The sequence below is a fragment of the Salvelinus sp. IW2-2015 genome, linkage group LG13, assembly GCF_002910315.2.
Source record: "Salvelinus sp. IW2-2015 linkage group LG13, ASM291031v2, whole genome shotgun sequence".
Classification (NCBI taxonomy): domain Eukaryota; kingdom Metazoa; phylum Chordata; class Actinopteri; order Salmoniformes; family Salmonidae; genus Salvelinus; species Salvelinus sp. IW2-2015.
Window position 1 is genome coordinate 27821694 of NC_036853.1, and position 15404 is coordinate 27837097.

At 45.1% G+C, this 15404-nt stretch overlaps 1 protein-coding gene across 1 annotated transcript in view; it reads left to right on the top strand.

Annotated features, from left to right (window-relative positions):
• ptprfa (protein tyrosine phosphatase receptor type Fa) overlaps positions 1-15404 on the top strand; it is a 461575-nt gene that overhangs the window by 442575 nt on the left and 3596 nt on the right. The window contains exons 28-37 of the mRNA XM_070446207.1: positions 4130-4253; positions 4774-4949; positions 7077-7196; positions 7398-7552; positions 8282-8567; positions 10360-10538; positions 13809-13935; positions 14070-14195; positions 14575-14729; positions 14885-15020. Coding sequence (XP_070302308.1) covers positions 4130-4253; positions 4774-4949; positions 7077-7196; positions 7398-7552; positions 8282-8567; positions 10360-10538; positions 13809-13935; positions 14070-14195; positions 14575-14729; positions 14885-15020 — 1584 coding nt within the window. The remainder of the gene's footprint in view (positions 1-4129; positions 4254-4773; positions 4950-7076; positions 7197-7397; positions 7553-8281; positions 8568-10359; positions 10539-13808; positions 13936-14069; positions 14196-14574; positions 14730-14884; positions 15021-15404) is intronic.

Below are 15404 nucleotides of genomic sequence, written 5' to 3' on the forward strand. Positions count from 1 at the left end.
GACATCTGCTGGTCAGAAATAAATAGCAGCGTGCGTAAGTCGTTGGCTTTAGTAGCCTATAATCAGTTGGAATACCAGGTTTGCATCTTACATCATGCTTCCATTTTTTTGCCTTCAAGTTGCCTCTTTTTCAAAAACTGAATCTATTGCATTATTTAGGATGCTTAATACAGAAGCTTATACTAAATAATGCAAATTATTTTAACAGAAATGCAGAAAGAACAATTTTCTAAATAGTGTGCCTTCAACAGGACTCAAACGCATACCCCCACATCAGTGAATGTTCCATTGTTCCCTACTCTACCTGCTAAGCTACCGGTCAGGTAAAAATAATTGTACAAAATCATAACTATATGTAAGTATAGTGTCCAGTCAGTGTTTGAAAGTAGCTTGGAATCGAAAAAACCACCGGAACCAGGGTGAAATCAGTGGGATCTCGCATTTTGCAACACATGGTTTGAAAAAGTACGTGATCAAACTAAGCTTCGTACGTCATTGATGACGCACTTCTGATAAAATGATACACGCATCGGCACACTGCTTCGAAGTTAGCTTCTTAGCGATTTCAACTCATGCCTCAGAGCTCTGGTATCAAGCATAACATCACTACAGGTTGGAATCCTTTGTTAACAGTTACAGAAACATTTTTACTTGCTGTAATGACAAGAGCACCCGCTAAATGACCAAAATGTACATGTTTAAATGAAAACTTGCAAAGAACACTGGGTAATATGGCACTGGGTATTTACAGTAATATGCTGTAATTGTAATTGGTACTGTTAATTAAATTACAGTAACATTTTTMGTTCCATAAAAAGGTTTACAGTAGCTGTACTGTAAAATTAATTACAGTAACTTACTGGCCAATTGCTGCCAGTAAGTTTCTGTACATTTTACAATAAATGTTTGACAAAAATAACATCACATCCAGGCCCTCAGGGAATCAGAGGCGTATTCTGGAGTCGGGAGACAGGTGCATCTCTCTCAGGTTGCGTCTCAAATGGTACCTTATTGTGGGCCATGGTCCAAAAATGTGCACTGAATATGGAATAGGGTCCCATTTGTGGTGCATGCTCTGTTGTGTCTATGATAAATACAGCGAACAATGTCTTTCAGCCACTCGGCCAAACACTGTCAGCCATAGTGTGTGTGTGTGTGTGTGTGTGTGTGTGTTGTGTGATGTGCTGTGGCATGGTGTGTGGTGTGTGTGAATGTGTGTGGTGTGCATGTGGCGCTTCACGTATCTTCTCGCCGAGAGTCGTCTCCTCTTCCTTGTTCGGTTTTTTCTGTTTGTTTTTCCCGCCTCGGTTTTTTTTCTGCCTTGCGGCGCTTCAGCGGTCGACGTCACCGGCGCTTGTTTCTAGCCATCCGCCGGTCATTGCCAGTGTTTTCAGGTGATATCCATCTTTGTTTTGTCTTGTTCCCTGCTTCGACCTTGGTTTTCATCATTCCCCAATATACATACGTATATCTATTCACTCATCATCGATTGTGTTGTAGGATTGTTTTTTTGTGTTACGTGTGTTTTGTTATATTGTTGGAATATTTGTGATATGCGGCATTACTTTATTCTACCTGTTCCTGTTTTGGGCACATTTTATGTTACTTTGTGCTGTTATAATGAGCCGGAATAGAAAAGTGGCGCCTTAAACTACACCCTGCTTCTCTGCACCTGACTTCGCCTCCCAATACACACTCCTAACAGTTGTGTGTGTGTGTGTGTGTGTGTGTTTGTGTAAGCATGTTTGTACTGTATCGGTGCACGTGTGGTGGTGTGTTTGTGCGATTGTTAGCTAGGGAAATTAGCTAATCTTGATCCTGCAATAAATTATACACCTCCTGTAGGAAGAAGCTGTTAAAATAAATTACTAATGTTATTGTGTCTACTGTACACAGAATACGTACACCTTGCTACCATGTGATAGCTAACTGAAAGCAATGCAATATGAAAGTATGTTAAGCATCACAAAAGAACCATATAATGTACTGTTACACACATGATTCATTAGTGTACTCACTACTTTTGACCAGGGTCCGTAGATGCTCTAGTCAAGCTAGTGCACTATATGAATAATATTGTGCCCATTTGGGCCACAGTCACGTTACTGATATGAAGTGTCTTGACAGGATTTGATATCCAGCTGAAATTACAGGAGCTATTCTTGAAGCATCACCGTGCAGCTTGGGAACACACACACACACCACACACACAACCACACCACACCACACACACACCACACACACCACACCACACACACACCAACACACAACACACACACACACACACACACACACACACACCACACACACACACACACATACACCACACATACACACACACACACAGCTAGTGGAAAACAAGCTAAGGGCTCTTCAAATGTCAAAGTCCAATTTTCCCCGCCTATGTAAATTTCAGCGCCTCTTGTGTGCTCAAACGTTAGCATGGTATCTCTGCCTCACGGAGGTACACATGGTGGCGGTGCCCTCTGGGCTTTTGTCTTTTTATCCGTTCTGTTTTGTTTGTGGTGCCTGTTTTTTGTTTCTGGAGAGGGATGGAAATGCGGCGGTGGTCGGCAAGAGAAGCGTGATTGCAGTGGCATCCCGTAACTGATATTTCACATCCACTGGGCGCATTTAGCACATAATGTGTGTTGTTTTGTCAGAGCAACGCAGCAAAAGCTTTACCTAACAGGCTGTTTAATTAAGATGTTGCGCTCAACCTCTCTCACAATTGTCCATTGATCATATGGCAGGAACCAGGGACCAACACTGCGGCTACTCTTCTCAGCAGCCCATATCAGTCAAGAGGAAACAACCAGAATGTGTCAGACCTTTTCTTTGTGTGTTTGTGTGTGTGGTGTTGGTGTGTGGGTGTGTTGTGTGTTGTGTGTGTGTGTGTGTGTGTGTGTGTGTGTGTGTGTTGTGTGTGTGTGTGTGTGTGTGTGTGTGTGTGTGTGTGTGTGTGTGTGTGTGGTGTGTGTGTGGTGTGTGGAAGGAGAAGAACAAAGACCGAAGGGTAGCGGCCGCAGAAGCGAGAAGAAGAGTCAAAAAAAAAAGCAACCCACCACCCCGGGCGCGGCGAAAACGAAAGAGGGCCACAGACACGAGAGGCCGCAAAAATTAGTATTGAAGGACAGAAGAAGTTTCACGCGACCAAAGAAGACGACGGCCGCACGACAGTGATTATTTGTGGTTGGGTTGGAGAGAGTACGTATTTGTTTTTCAGTATGATGTGAGATCAGTGATCAGAACAGAATGGTCAATAATGAATAACAATGTAGTGTCTGTCATTATTTAGTTGGACCAGAGCCTTTGTCCAGTGCCAGGGATCGATACAGGGCTCAGATGAATCATCAACCTGCGCCGCCGTGGCTAACCTATGCCCTGCCTGCCATATGTTCCGCTCTCCCTCACTGTGTCACATACTGTAGTATAGACTATTTGTACTGTACTCTATACTACATTGTTCCACCAGTAAACATTGTTTCAACTTCTTTCAATGGTCTCTGGACAGCCTCCTCGTTTTTCTTCCTTATTTGAGGATACAGTAGTAATATATGATTTGTACTAGCTTGTTATAGCGTATATATTTCCTATTTCCTAGGTTTGGGGTTCGGCCACAGTATTTTAATTCATCCTGAGTGTTCTCCCCTCTCTGTGGAAGGGCTTGGAGGTCGTGACCTCAGGTTGGGTAGATTCAGGAACGCTGACAGAGGTTGTTTCTGCTCTGTTCACCTCCATGACTTCTTGATTTCATCAGCACAGCTCTCCTTGGCCATTAGGTGGCCCAGAGATGGTAAAGCCACGACCGAGAGGTGATTTTATGACTACAAACAGCCCGGGGGGGAAGGCAGAGTGCRGTGGGATCACATAGGGCTGCTTTTATTACAGAACAGACATTGAAAAGGATGGGGAATGAGTTCTGGTGCCTCCATCATCTTTTAGAATTAAACATACTTTCCTCACAAAACACTGCAAGGCTATTGAGTTTTGAGAAATATGACAGGAGAAATTACAATACGTCTCTTCTTCCTCCTCAATTTCTCTCTCCTTCCCCCTATCCTTCTTTCTCCCCTTCTCTCTCTCTCCCTTCTTCTCTCTCCCACTCCACCCCCCCTCCCCTCATCAGTCTGTAGACCCTGGCCAGCAGTTCACGTGGGAAAACTCTAACCTGGAAGTTAACAAGCCAAAGAACCGCTATGCAAATGTCATCGCCTACGACCACTCCAGGGTCATCCTCACCTCCATCGACGGTATGTTTGGTGGATTTGTTGTTGTTGTGAAGTGTTTTCGAGATTTATTTCGCTTTTTAATAACTGGATGTGGGGAGGTAATGTGTTATGAAATAAGTGAGCACCTCTCAATAAAGTTTTTTTTAGGTCATGTTTTGCTTTTTAGGGAGGGGTGGTGGGAGGTATTGTGATGGTATTAACTAAGTGAGGCTGTCTCAAAGAATATCCAAAGCCAAGTATGTAGACAGTAAGCTCCTACCCACTGCAAAGACATGTCACAACAATATATCTCTCAACCCAATCCCCAGGTGTGACAATGCTTCTCCCTCACTTACTGTCCGTCTGTCTCAGTTTGGAGTCAGTCAGTGATATAAATGTCATTGCATCCTACGGGTTGTGGATGTGTCTTTCTTCTCTAATGTGTCGTGCTGTGTGGGGCTGTTTCAAGCTGTGGAGGGTCAAAATAAGTGCACTTTATAGGGAGCCATTTGGGACGCAGACCGAATGTTTCCTAACACTGCCTTCCTTCACCGTGCTACAGGAGTGCCAGGTAGCGACTACATCAACGCTAACTACATAGACGGCTACAGGAAGCAGAACGACTACATCGCTACACAGGGCCCACTTRCTGAAACCCTGAGTGACTTCTGGAGGATGGTGTGGGAGCAGAGGACCAACACTATCGTCATGATGACCAGACTGGAGGAGAAGTCACGGGTGAGTGACTGAACACGCACACACTGTCTCAGCATTACATTTTAGTCATTTAGGAGACGCTTTTATACCGAGCAATTAGGGTGAAGTGCCTTGCTCAAGGGTATATCAACAGATTTTTCACCTTGTCGTCTCTGGGAATCGAACCAGCGACCTACCGGTTACTGGCCCAACATTCTGAAACGCCAGGCTACCTGCTGACACACGCGCGCACACACACACACACACAATGTCTCAGGACACACACACACAATCCCTCCCCCCCACACACGTCCTGACCATTGATTCACCCTCTGCTGTCATTGACCCTGCACTCACAGACTGTAACAGTCCCAGTAGTCTCACCCTGGCTCTCTAATGGACAGAAGGTGTGAGCGTCGACTGTTAGGTGGCAAAACCCTAATCGAGGTATTTGAATAGACTCTGTAAATAACTGACACTTTGACTGCATGATGGCAGCAAGACAGATGGAAGGGTGTCACGCACACACACACTCACACACTCACACCAACACACACCTACTTTCTCTAGCAGGATTAATAACTCTGTACCTAAAGGTCATCCCATAGTGTCACAGCTTCCTGCCAAACTTAACATCACACCTGTCTCTCTGGCCCCATGAAGGGTCAACTCATCATTCAATTACCTTTCACCTTTGAATCTTGGCCCCTGTGTGTCATCATCATCACAGCAAGGTGTCTGCTGGTAATATCCCAACCCCACCGCTGTGTCCTCTGATAACCTCCATTTTCACCGGTTTTGTCTAGAATGAATACAGCTTTTGTCAAAATTGACTTTCGTAGCAGATTTAGGAGAATTTATGCAGCAGGTTAGGAGAATTAACATAGCAGGTTAGGAGAATTAGGTTAAGATTAGGAAAAGGTTTAGGCTTACCTATAATGCTAAATAATTAAACGTTTTACGTCAATTTAACAAAAGCTGTAGCCATCTAGACATGATAATGTTCACCCCTTACTATCAGTCTCACTAGATAGGAAATGAACGGGAGGGGAGGACCTGAAAGAGAACACACCACAGGAATTTATGTGACTGTCCGTAGCGACTGACATGGGGATGGCCGGGACACAGTGACACCCCCTTCACTATGAACAACCAGAGCACAGTACCAACCTCCAGTAATTTTAGGGACAGCAGCCATTTCCAACTGGCACTAGTCTGGGTGGATGTTGGGAAATGTTCCTGTAAAACAGATCAACATAAAACACCAGTAAAATGAAAAAAAAAAAATATATTATCTGTGTACATGGTCTGTGTTTGTAAGAAATGTACCAGTTAGCTCTTGACTGTGTGTGTTTGGGATGTTCATTGGAATGTATCCAGGTGGTGACCCTACTGGCCACCAGACTGTCCAATCAAAATGCCCCCTCACAATGCTCTGACCAATGACCCTGGAGCACCAGGCTGCTGTACAATCACAAAGCCCTGACCAATGGCCCTTTGGCATAGAGGTCTGGAGGAGAAGAGAGGCACCAGTCATGCTGGCTAGGGTCCTTGGGCCTAGATTCCCCTAGAGATGAGCCCCTGAACCCCAGCTGGCAATCTCTTTCTGCTTTCACTCTCTCCCCTTTTTCTCTCTCCTCTCCCTCTATCCCTCTCTCTCCCTCCAGGACATGGATGACACAGTGGAGCAGAAGCAGTTCAAGCTGTCATCCTTCGCTTAGCCTCAGTCCCTCTCCCATAACACTAACCCTCTCAGTCCCTGTCCTATAACACTGACCCTCTCAGTCCCTGTCCCATTTCACCAAAACACTAGGCCCCTTAGGCAGCTTTAGTCCCTGTCCTATCAACCTACTGTAACTCTGTGACAATGCTCTTAGGCTAAAGCTATGCTTAGAGATATTCATTGTTCAGTGTGTGCGAGTGGAAGTCTCTCCTCTCTTCCTCCATCCCTCTCATCCTCCAGGACAGGGGAAATTAAACAGTGGAGCAGAAGCAGCTCAAGCTGTTCTCTTTAGATCATCCCCAGTCCCTTACTGTCCCATTTCCCGAACACTAGCCCCTTCTCTCACCCCTAGTCCTTAACACTGTCCCTTTACTGTAACCGCAGTGGCAGTAACACTATTCTACACTAAGGCTGAACTTCATTGTTCTTTGCCTGTGTGTGTATAGGTGAAGTGTGACCAGTACTGGCCCAGTCGGGGTACAGAGACCTATGGGATGATCCAGGTGACCATGTTGGACACTGTGGAGCTGGCTACCTATAGCGTACGCACCTTCACCCTCTATAAGGTAAGAGCCATACATGTAGAGGTATAGAGTGACCAGCTCTTGACCAGCTGGAGGGCAATGATCCCGGAATGTTTTCTCGAGCTTTTATCAAAGCTCTTGCTAGCTAACTCGGTGTTGTAAATATAAATGTTTGTCATAGAGACTACCCAGAATGTGGCCACCAGTGTGCGTTTGTGGTGTTCTGATACGTTGCTCTACCAGAATGGCTCCAGTGAGAAGAGAGAGGTTCGTCAGTTCCAGTTCATGGCCTGGCCGGACCATGGAGTGCCTGAGTACCCCACCCCCACCCTGGCCTTTCTGCGCAGGGTCAAGGCCTGCAACCCCACAGATGCAGGGCCCATGGTGGTCCACTGCAGGTAACCCCCATCTCAGACACATCTCCTTCACTGCAAACATCTGGAATGATGCAATAAAACTGCCCGGAACAGGGTACACTGAAGTTGCGCTGTTGAGGCTCTTTCCACTGGTGGAAATAAGCCTAAGCCAGAACCATCTCACAGATATGTGACTTTTCCCACACAAAAGCCACACACATTCACATGCACACACACACACGCACGCACGCACGCACGCACGCACGCACGCACACACACACACACACACACACACACACGCATACCGACACAACACAAACATACACATTACACACACACACACTTTTACACACATAATTTGCTGCTGTTATTTATTTGACTCTTATTGTTATCTATCCTGATGCCTAGTCACTTTACCCTTCCTTCATTTACATATCTACCTCAAATACCTTGTACCTCTGCACGTTGATCTGGTACTGGCACTCCCTGTATACTGCATTAGCTCCATTCTTGTGTATTTATTTCGTTCCTCGTGTTACTATTTGATTTGTATTATTATTTTCATTATTTTGAAACTCTGCATCGTTGGGAAGGGATCATAAGCGAGCAGTTCACCGTAAAGTCTACACCAGTTGTATTCGGCGAATGTGACACATTCTTTTTCATTTCATCTGTTCCTGTCAGTGTACTGTACATGGCTCTGTAGTTACAGTTTCCTGTCTGTGTACCATACATGGCTCTATAGTTACAGTGCTCTGTCCGTCCCCACAGTGCTGGTGTAGGGCGGACCGGTTGCTTCATCGTGATCGAAGCCATGCTGGAGCGTATGAAGCATGAGAAGTCTGTGGATATCTACGGCCATGTGACGTGTATGAGAGCTCAGCGGAACTACATGGTGCAGACGGAGGACCAGTACATCTTCATCCACGAGGCCCTGCTAGAGGCAGCCACCTGCGGTAACACAGAGGTCCCTGCACGCAACCTGTACGCGCACATCCAGAAACTCACCCAGGTCACGCCCGGAGGCACCGTTTCCACCATGGAGCTAGAGTTCAAGGTAGAGTAACAAGACATGGAGTTTGAGAATAAGGTAACAGCCCTGCTTTGTAGCCTGGTCCCAGATGGAAACAAGGACCATAGCAGTTGGAAGGACAGCGCAAACAGTGTGGTAACAGCCTGTCTCCTTGTACATTACAGTTCAGTTCTATGTTATGGACTTAACTTGAAGATTGTTGGAGTGCAGCCTTGAAATCAGACTCGAATGCTAGGGACTTGGGAATTGACTGGTTATGCTTGAGTTTAAGTGACATGACTACAAAATTGGTACAGTTACTAACTGGGGCATTTAGTTAGGAAACAACAGCAGAGTTGTTGTTGTTTCACTGTGTACGATGCAGTGGGGGCAGGAAGTTAATGTCTTAGTGTGTTTGGAACAAGGAGTAGGAGAAGAAAAGGAGGAGGCGGATGAGGAGGAGGAATTTTCCTCACCCTCACACTAACTCTTAGGGGGGGTGTTCTGTTTCAGAGGCTAATCTTCTGGACTGGGGATGACAGACTGAGAATGAGGAAGGGAGGAAGAGAAGAGAGAGGCTCGGGGGATGGAGAGACAGAGAGAAAGAGAGTGATCTAGTCAGGGAGGAGTGTTGGGGCAGGCTGACCGGCTGACAGCCTGTAGATAAAGCCTCAGTGGGTTGGAGAGCTGATGCATCCTGGGATTGGGCTGGGGCCTATACCACTGGGCTCCAACGACTGTATTGGTCCCCCTCAGATACTCACTGTCTGCATCCCAAATGGTACCCTATTCCCTATATAGTGCACTACTTTTGACCAGGGCCCATAGGGCTCTGAGTAGTGCGCTATGTAGGGATTAGGGTGCCATTTGGGGTGCATCCACTCACAGCCTCCCGCCGTAGGAAAACAAAACTGCTCTAACCAGCCTCCTTCTGGGGGACTCACCACCACAACCGAAATTATGTGGGTCAAACTTGTTCAGCAAGCAGGATGATTGTAAATCCGCAGCGAGTATAATTAGGTTTTAATGCTCAGTACCACTCGCAAATTTGTTTCGCAAGCAAGGTCTGAAATTTACACTTAGCTTTTTAACTACTGACAGAGAATCACATTAAGAGGACCCTGTCAGCAAAGCCAGCAAAAATATAAAAACTCTATCCCCCTCTCATCTGGGAGAACATGCTTTTACATTTTAAAAGTTTGGTTTGGTTTTGGATTGCTATTCCATATCTTTGACAAGGATATACTGTAGGCCTGTGCATCTCTCTTAACAGCCGTCTCAAATGTTGTGTGAGTATTTGTTTTCGACTCCCTGGCGTCTCCGTATGTGGCTGTGGCGTCAACACTTAGGATGAGTTTAAAGGAGAGAGAGAGCTCGGCGTTGCCAGTGTCAGCAGGCAGTTATTTGAAGATGGAGAACAAAGGGGCTTGACTCAAAGCTCATCATTTTCATGCATCAATAATAGTGTTAGCCCCTATGCCCTCCAAAATCCCCACCCATACACAGCAGCGCTAGGCTGGCTGGGATCCCCGGCTTTACAACTTTGAAGGAAGGAAAGTGAGCGTCAGGGAAAAGCTGTGGCAAGAGTCGTCGTCGGGTTAGAGGCAATTTGACTGCACCCCATGGGTGCACTCCATTCCAGTAATTATAAGGGTAAGGGTTGGTGATTCTCTACAGTAGCACACAGTTCTTTAATCTGAGCAATGTTTTTAATCCATGCATCCATCCATGCATCCCTCAACAGTATACCAAAACAAGTGGCGGGGCTGCCATTTTGCCAAAAAACATCCCAGATTGTATCTTAAATCTGCCCATTCCTCTTCCCTTCCTTCTCCAGAAACTGTCTAACTCTAAAGCACATACCTCAAGATTCATCAGTGCCAACCTCCCCTGCAACAAGTTCAAGAACCGGCTGGTGAATATCATGCCTTTTGAGTCCACCCGCGTGTATCTGCAGCCTATCAGAGGTGTGGAGGGCTCCGACTACATTAACGCCAGCTTCATCGATGGATACAGGTGAGAGAGAGGGAGATGAGGAGAGAAGGAGGGACGAGAAGAGAGGAGAGGAGGAGAGGGGGGAGAGCAGAGGAGGGGGGGAGGGCAGAGAAAGAGAGGAGATTCAAACTGTGAAAATGAGACATGAAATATTCTGAAGACTAGAATAAGTGAGATGGGGGACGGTGAGAATAGAGGAAATGAAATAGAAATGGAGAAGACCGAATCCATCCTGCAGACACAGCTCCTCTAATGAGCAAGGAGGTGGACCTTTCCTGCAGCGGCTGACAGCAGTGGATTACGGTGTGACATGGAGACCAGTGTTTTCCTGTCTCTCTTCCTTGTTGTGTCAGTTGTCAGGGCAAATTGGTCATAGTGGCAGTACTGTCCATTCCTTGCCACATTTCTCCTGTGGTAAATAAATAGTCTGTTTGTGACAGGTGACAAACTACTCCTGGAAGAGGAATAAAGTTATTACTTATTGTGGTGACTATGTTCTTGTCTGCTGATTCCCACATCCCTTTACTGTATGGGAAACACTCTTTTAAAGACATTTGTTGATATTTGGAAAAAGAACAGTGAAATGAAGCACCTGTTGTTCTTACTGAGATGGATGGGAAGGTTTTGAGAATTCTGTAATATACAGCTGGGTGTGTGCGTGCAAGTGAGCATTAATGTGTGTGCAGAGATGGGTAGTATTTCTGTGGAATGTATTTGAAATACGTATTTTGTATTTACAATTTTATTTGCCTGAACTACAATCCAATGTTTTTTGTAACGAGATACTTTCGAGAGCTGTWATTGGTATTTTCAAAATACAAAAATACTTTTCAATACCATTCTTTTTTATAACGGTTCACAACTTTGTGGCCCCCTTTCAGCTTGCATTGGTATCAGAAGTCTGATGGCACTATGGTGTGATAAGCGTGTCTGTTAAATGACCAAATTGTAAATGTAGATATAAAAATGAACACTTGCAAAGCATGCTGAGTATTATTCTAATGAGCTCTGCCCCTGAAAGGAGTCCAATAAAAAATCCAGTGTGCTTTGCAGTTGTTCATTTCACATTTACATATTCAGTTTGGTCATTTAACACAGGGTTTCCCAAACTTGGTCCTAGACCCCCCCCGCCCTCCCCCCGCTAGGGCAAAAACCATAACGCGCAAACAGGGGGACCCTAGGAGACGCTCTTATGTAGAGAGTCTTACAGGCAGTGCATTCAACTAAGGTAAATTAAAAACACATATCGCAGTCACAGCAAGTAAAAAGTCTCTGTAACCATTACTAAGAGTGATGTTGTTTTTAAGGGGTCGACTTGCTAATGTATTTTTGTATTTTAAAAGAAATACAATGCTTTGCAAACGTATGTTGTAATTTCTTTTGATATGTTGGTCTTTAGGGTATTTTGTAATTGTTCTTTGTGATTTTTGCCAATTCCTGTGTGTGCGTGTGTGTATGCTTGAGTGTGAAAGTGTGTGTGAGGTGCTTGGGGGCTTCTGTTCAGGTATTGTCCCATATCAAATTAATACCTAATCAGAGTGGTCCCATAGAGAGTCTCCTTTATGGAAGTGTAAACACTGTAATTGGCAATAATCCACAATGCTACGACACACTAATGAGTGAATGTCTGAATTAATAGGAGCTTTCCTCCTTTTTGGAGGATTTGTTGAGGGTTTTCTGTTTGGATTTCCTCATCCACACCTCTCATCACACACACACACACACACACACACACAACACACACCACACACAACACCACACACACAACACACACCACACAACAACCACACACACACACACACACACACACACACACACACACACACACACACACAACACAACAACACACACACACACACACACAACACATTAGCAAGCAAGCAACAACACACATCACATACACCTCCTCTGTGCCTAATAAAGTCCCTGGGGCTGCCTCACCTGAGGGAGAGAAGGGAAAGAAGAGAGGAGGAGGGAGAGAAGGAAGGTGGATGTAATTCCTCTTTAATTCATGTAGCGGTAATTAAGAGTAAATTAAGACATAGAGAGGTGTTAGCTTGCGTTCCAAATGGCACCCTATTCCCTATATAGTGCACTTTTGATCAAAAGTAGAGCACTATATAGGAAATCGGGTGCCATTTGGGACTCATTCGAGGTGTTAGTATTCTATTTCGCGGGAGGCAGGCAGGCATCACATCTTTAAAGTGCCAGAGGGGATTAGAATGACTTAGGTGAAGAAGGGGAGGATAATGATGATGATGCAATGATGATGATGTCATTCTGGTTAAGTTTCTGATATCCTGAGGTGGTAATTCAAACTATCTAGTCTCTTGCCAGCTATGCCACTGACATAATGATGTAAGTCACTGAAGTTGTGCACACCAGACATTACATACATAACAAGCACTGTCTTGGTAGAGCAAGGATCTCTATGCATGCCTGTTAATTTCTTTATTGCTATTGCTATGTCAGAACACTCAGAATCCAATAATTCAGCTGAAGAAACTGAATATCCATGTGTCAGTCAAACCTATCAGACGTTAGAGACCCTTTGAACATTGTGCTGAGGCTGGTGTTAGTTATTACTCAGAAAAGTAAGGGCAAAGATAGGTAGAACTCACAATTCCAGCAGCACCTTAGCTAGATAGAACACACAATTCCAGCAGCACCTTAGATAGATAGAACTCACAATTCCAGCAGCACCTTATACTGTACTTCATGCCTCATATAGAATGCACTGTCTGTCTCTGTATGGTTGTATAAGCAATGATGTATGGCTATACTGTATCCTGCTGTAGCTTATAACATGGAGGAGCAGACCATATAGCTGCTTTAATCTCACGGTCACTCATTTCCTGCAGTGTGTGTGTGTGTGTCTGGCCGTACGAATGTATGAGTCTTGGGCTGACTCTCACATGTTTGTTGGGATTCCTGACAGAAACCTAATCACATTAACACCACTACTCCCACAGCTTCACACTGCCCTCTACTGTTGATCTAGTGGAACTGGACCCCAGCTGCAACGCTGCGGGTCTCACTGCCTTGAAGAGAATAGGAACTTAATTTGTCAGCAACATAACATAATGAAAATACACCGAGCCCAGACCCCATTATCAGCACAAGGGCCTCTCAGATCACAGTAGGACCACACAGGGCTCAGCGTGGATACTCTAGGTCTATGGGGATGTATTGAAGTGTACCTTATATCCTTTGTAGTTATGATGTTATCCTGACTCCCGGTGTCATGGCCTTTGCTGTATCCTGACGTAACTCGTGTCTCGTGTCTCTCAGGCAACAGAAGGCCTACATAGCCACCCAGGGCCCGCTAGCAGAGACCACAGAGGACTTCTGGAGGATGCTGTGGGAACACAACTCTACCATCGTCGTCATGCTCACCAAACTCAGAGAGATGGGACGGGTGAGTGGCATAGATACTGTACATACACTGGTAATACACGCACACACAAACACGCGCATGCATGGACACACACACACACACTAATGGATGGTATTGTTGATATGACAGTTCTGTCATTGTTGTCTGTTTCTTAGGAAAAGTGCCATCAGTACTGGCCTGCTGAACGCTCTGCTAGGTACCAGTACTTTGTAGTGGACCCCATGGCTGAGTACAACATGCCCCAGTACATCCTCCGAGAGTTCAAGGTCACAGACGCCAGGGTAAGTCCATCTCTCCATCCATCCTCCCTCTTCTCTCTAGTGACGTACATCACTCTCTGCTCTATGCATAGGGCTAATTATTGTACATAGCTGTACGCTAAGCATATTTTCCCAGTGAATTGTTTGAACACATGTAATTATCTCTGCACTGTGGTTATGTTCTGATGTTCTGTGTATAGAAATAGATTCTGCACGTTACAGCAAAGACATTAGTAGCTTGAGAACACACTAAAACAATACTGGTAACATTACTCAAAGTCTGTGGGTATAATGCTTTATGTAGTGGTATAAGCATGTATGAGCCCTTATAATGTCTAATAATAAGGCTTAAAGAAAATACTCACTTTATGCCCATCATCCATTCCTCACCACCTCTAAGGATGGCCAGTCTAGGACCATTCGGCAGTTCCAGTTCACTGATTGGCCAGAACAAGGGGTGCCAAAAACTGGAGAGGGCTTTATCGACTTCATTGGCCAAGTGCATAAAACCAAGGAACAGTTCGGACAGGATGGACCCATCTCTGTGCACTGCAGGTAAGGGAAACCAATGACAATTACCATTGTGTGTGTGTGTTTATGCGTGTGTGCGCTAGTGTGCCTGCCTGCTTATGTGTATGTGTGTGTGTGTGTGTGTGTGCGCATGTGCGCACATATCTACTGTGTATAACCCTCTCTTTGCTCCCCCACAGTGCTGGTGTTGGGCGGACTGGCGTGTTCATCACCCTGAGTATCGTGCTGGAGAGGATGAGGTACGAGGGGGTGGTGGACATCTTCCATACCGCCAAAACACTGAGGACCCAGAGACCTGCCATGGTGCAGACAGAGGTACAATGCAGTCACAACGCTACAGTATATTGGGATAGACTGGTTAGAGAGGGGGTAGTACTATATAGAAGCTCTTGGATAGAGGCAGGTGACTAAGCAAACAAGGATTCAGTTGAAACAATAGTTTTCTTTTACAAATCAGATTTATATTGTGTGATGTCCTGTCGTGATACTGTGCCATAATGTTAGAGGAAGGTAGGCGGATATCGGGAGGAAACTGGGATGTGGGGTTAGATTAATAAAGTGTAGTTATTTCAACATATTGTTACAAATACTCTCCTAGGCAAATGCAGAACTATTAAATTAATTCAAATGTTATTTGTCACATGCGCCGAATACAACAGGTCCTTAACCAAGAATGCAGTTCAAGAAATAGAGTTAAGA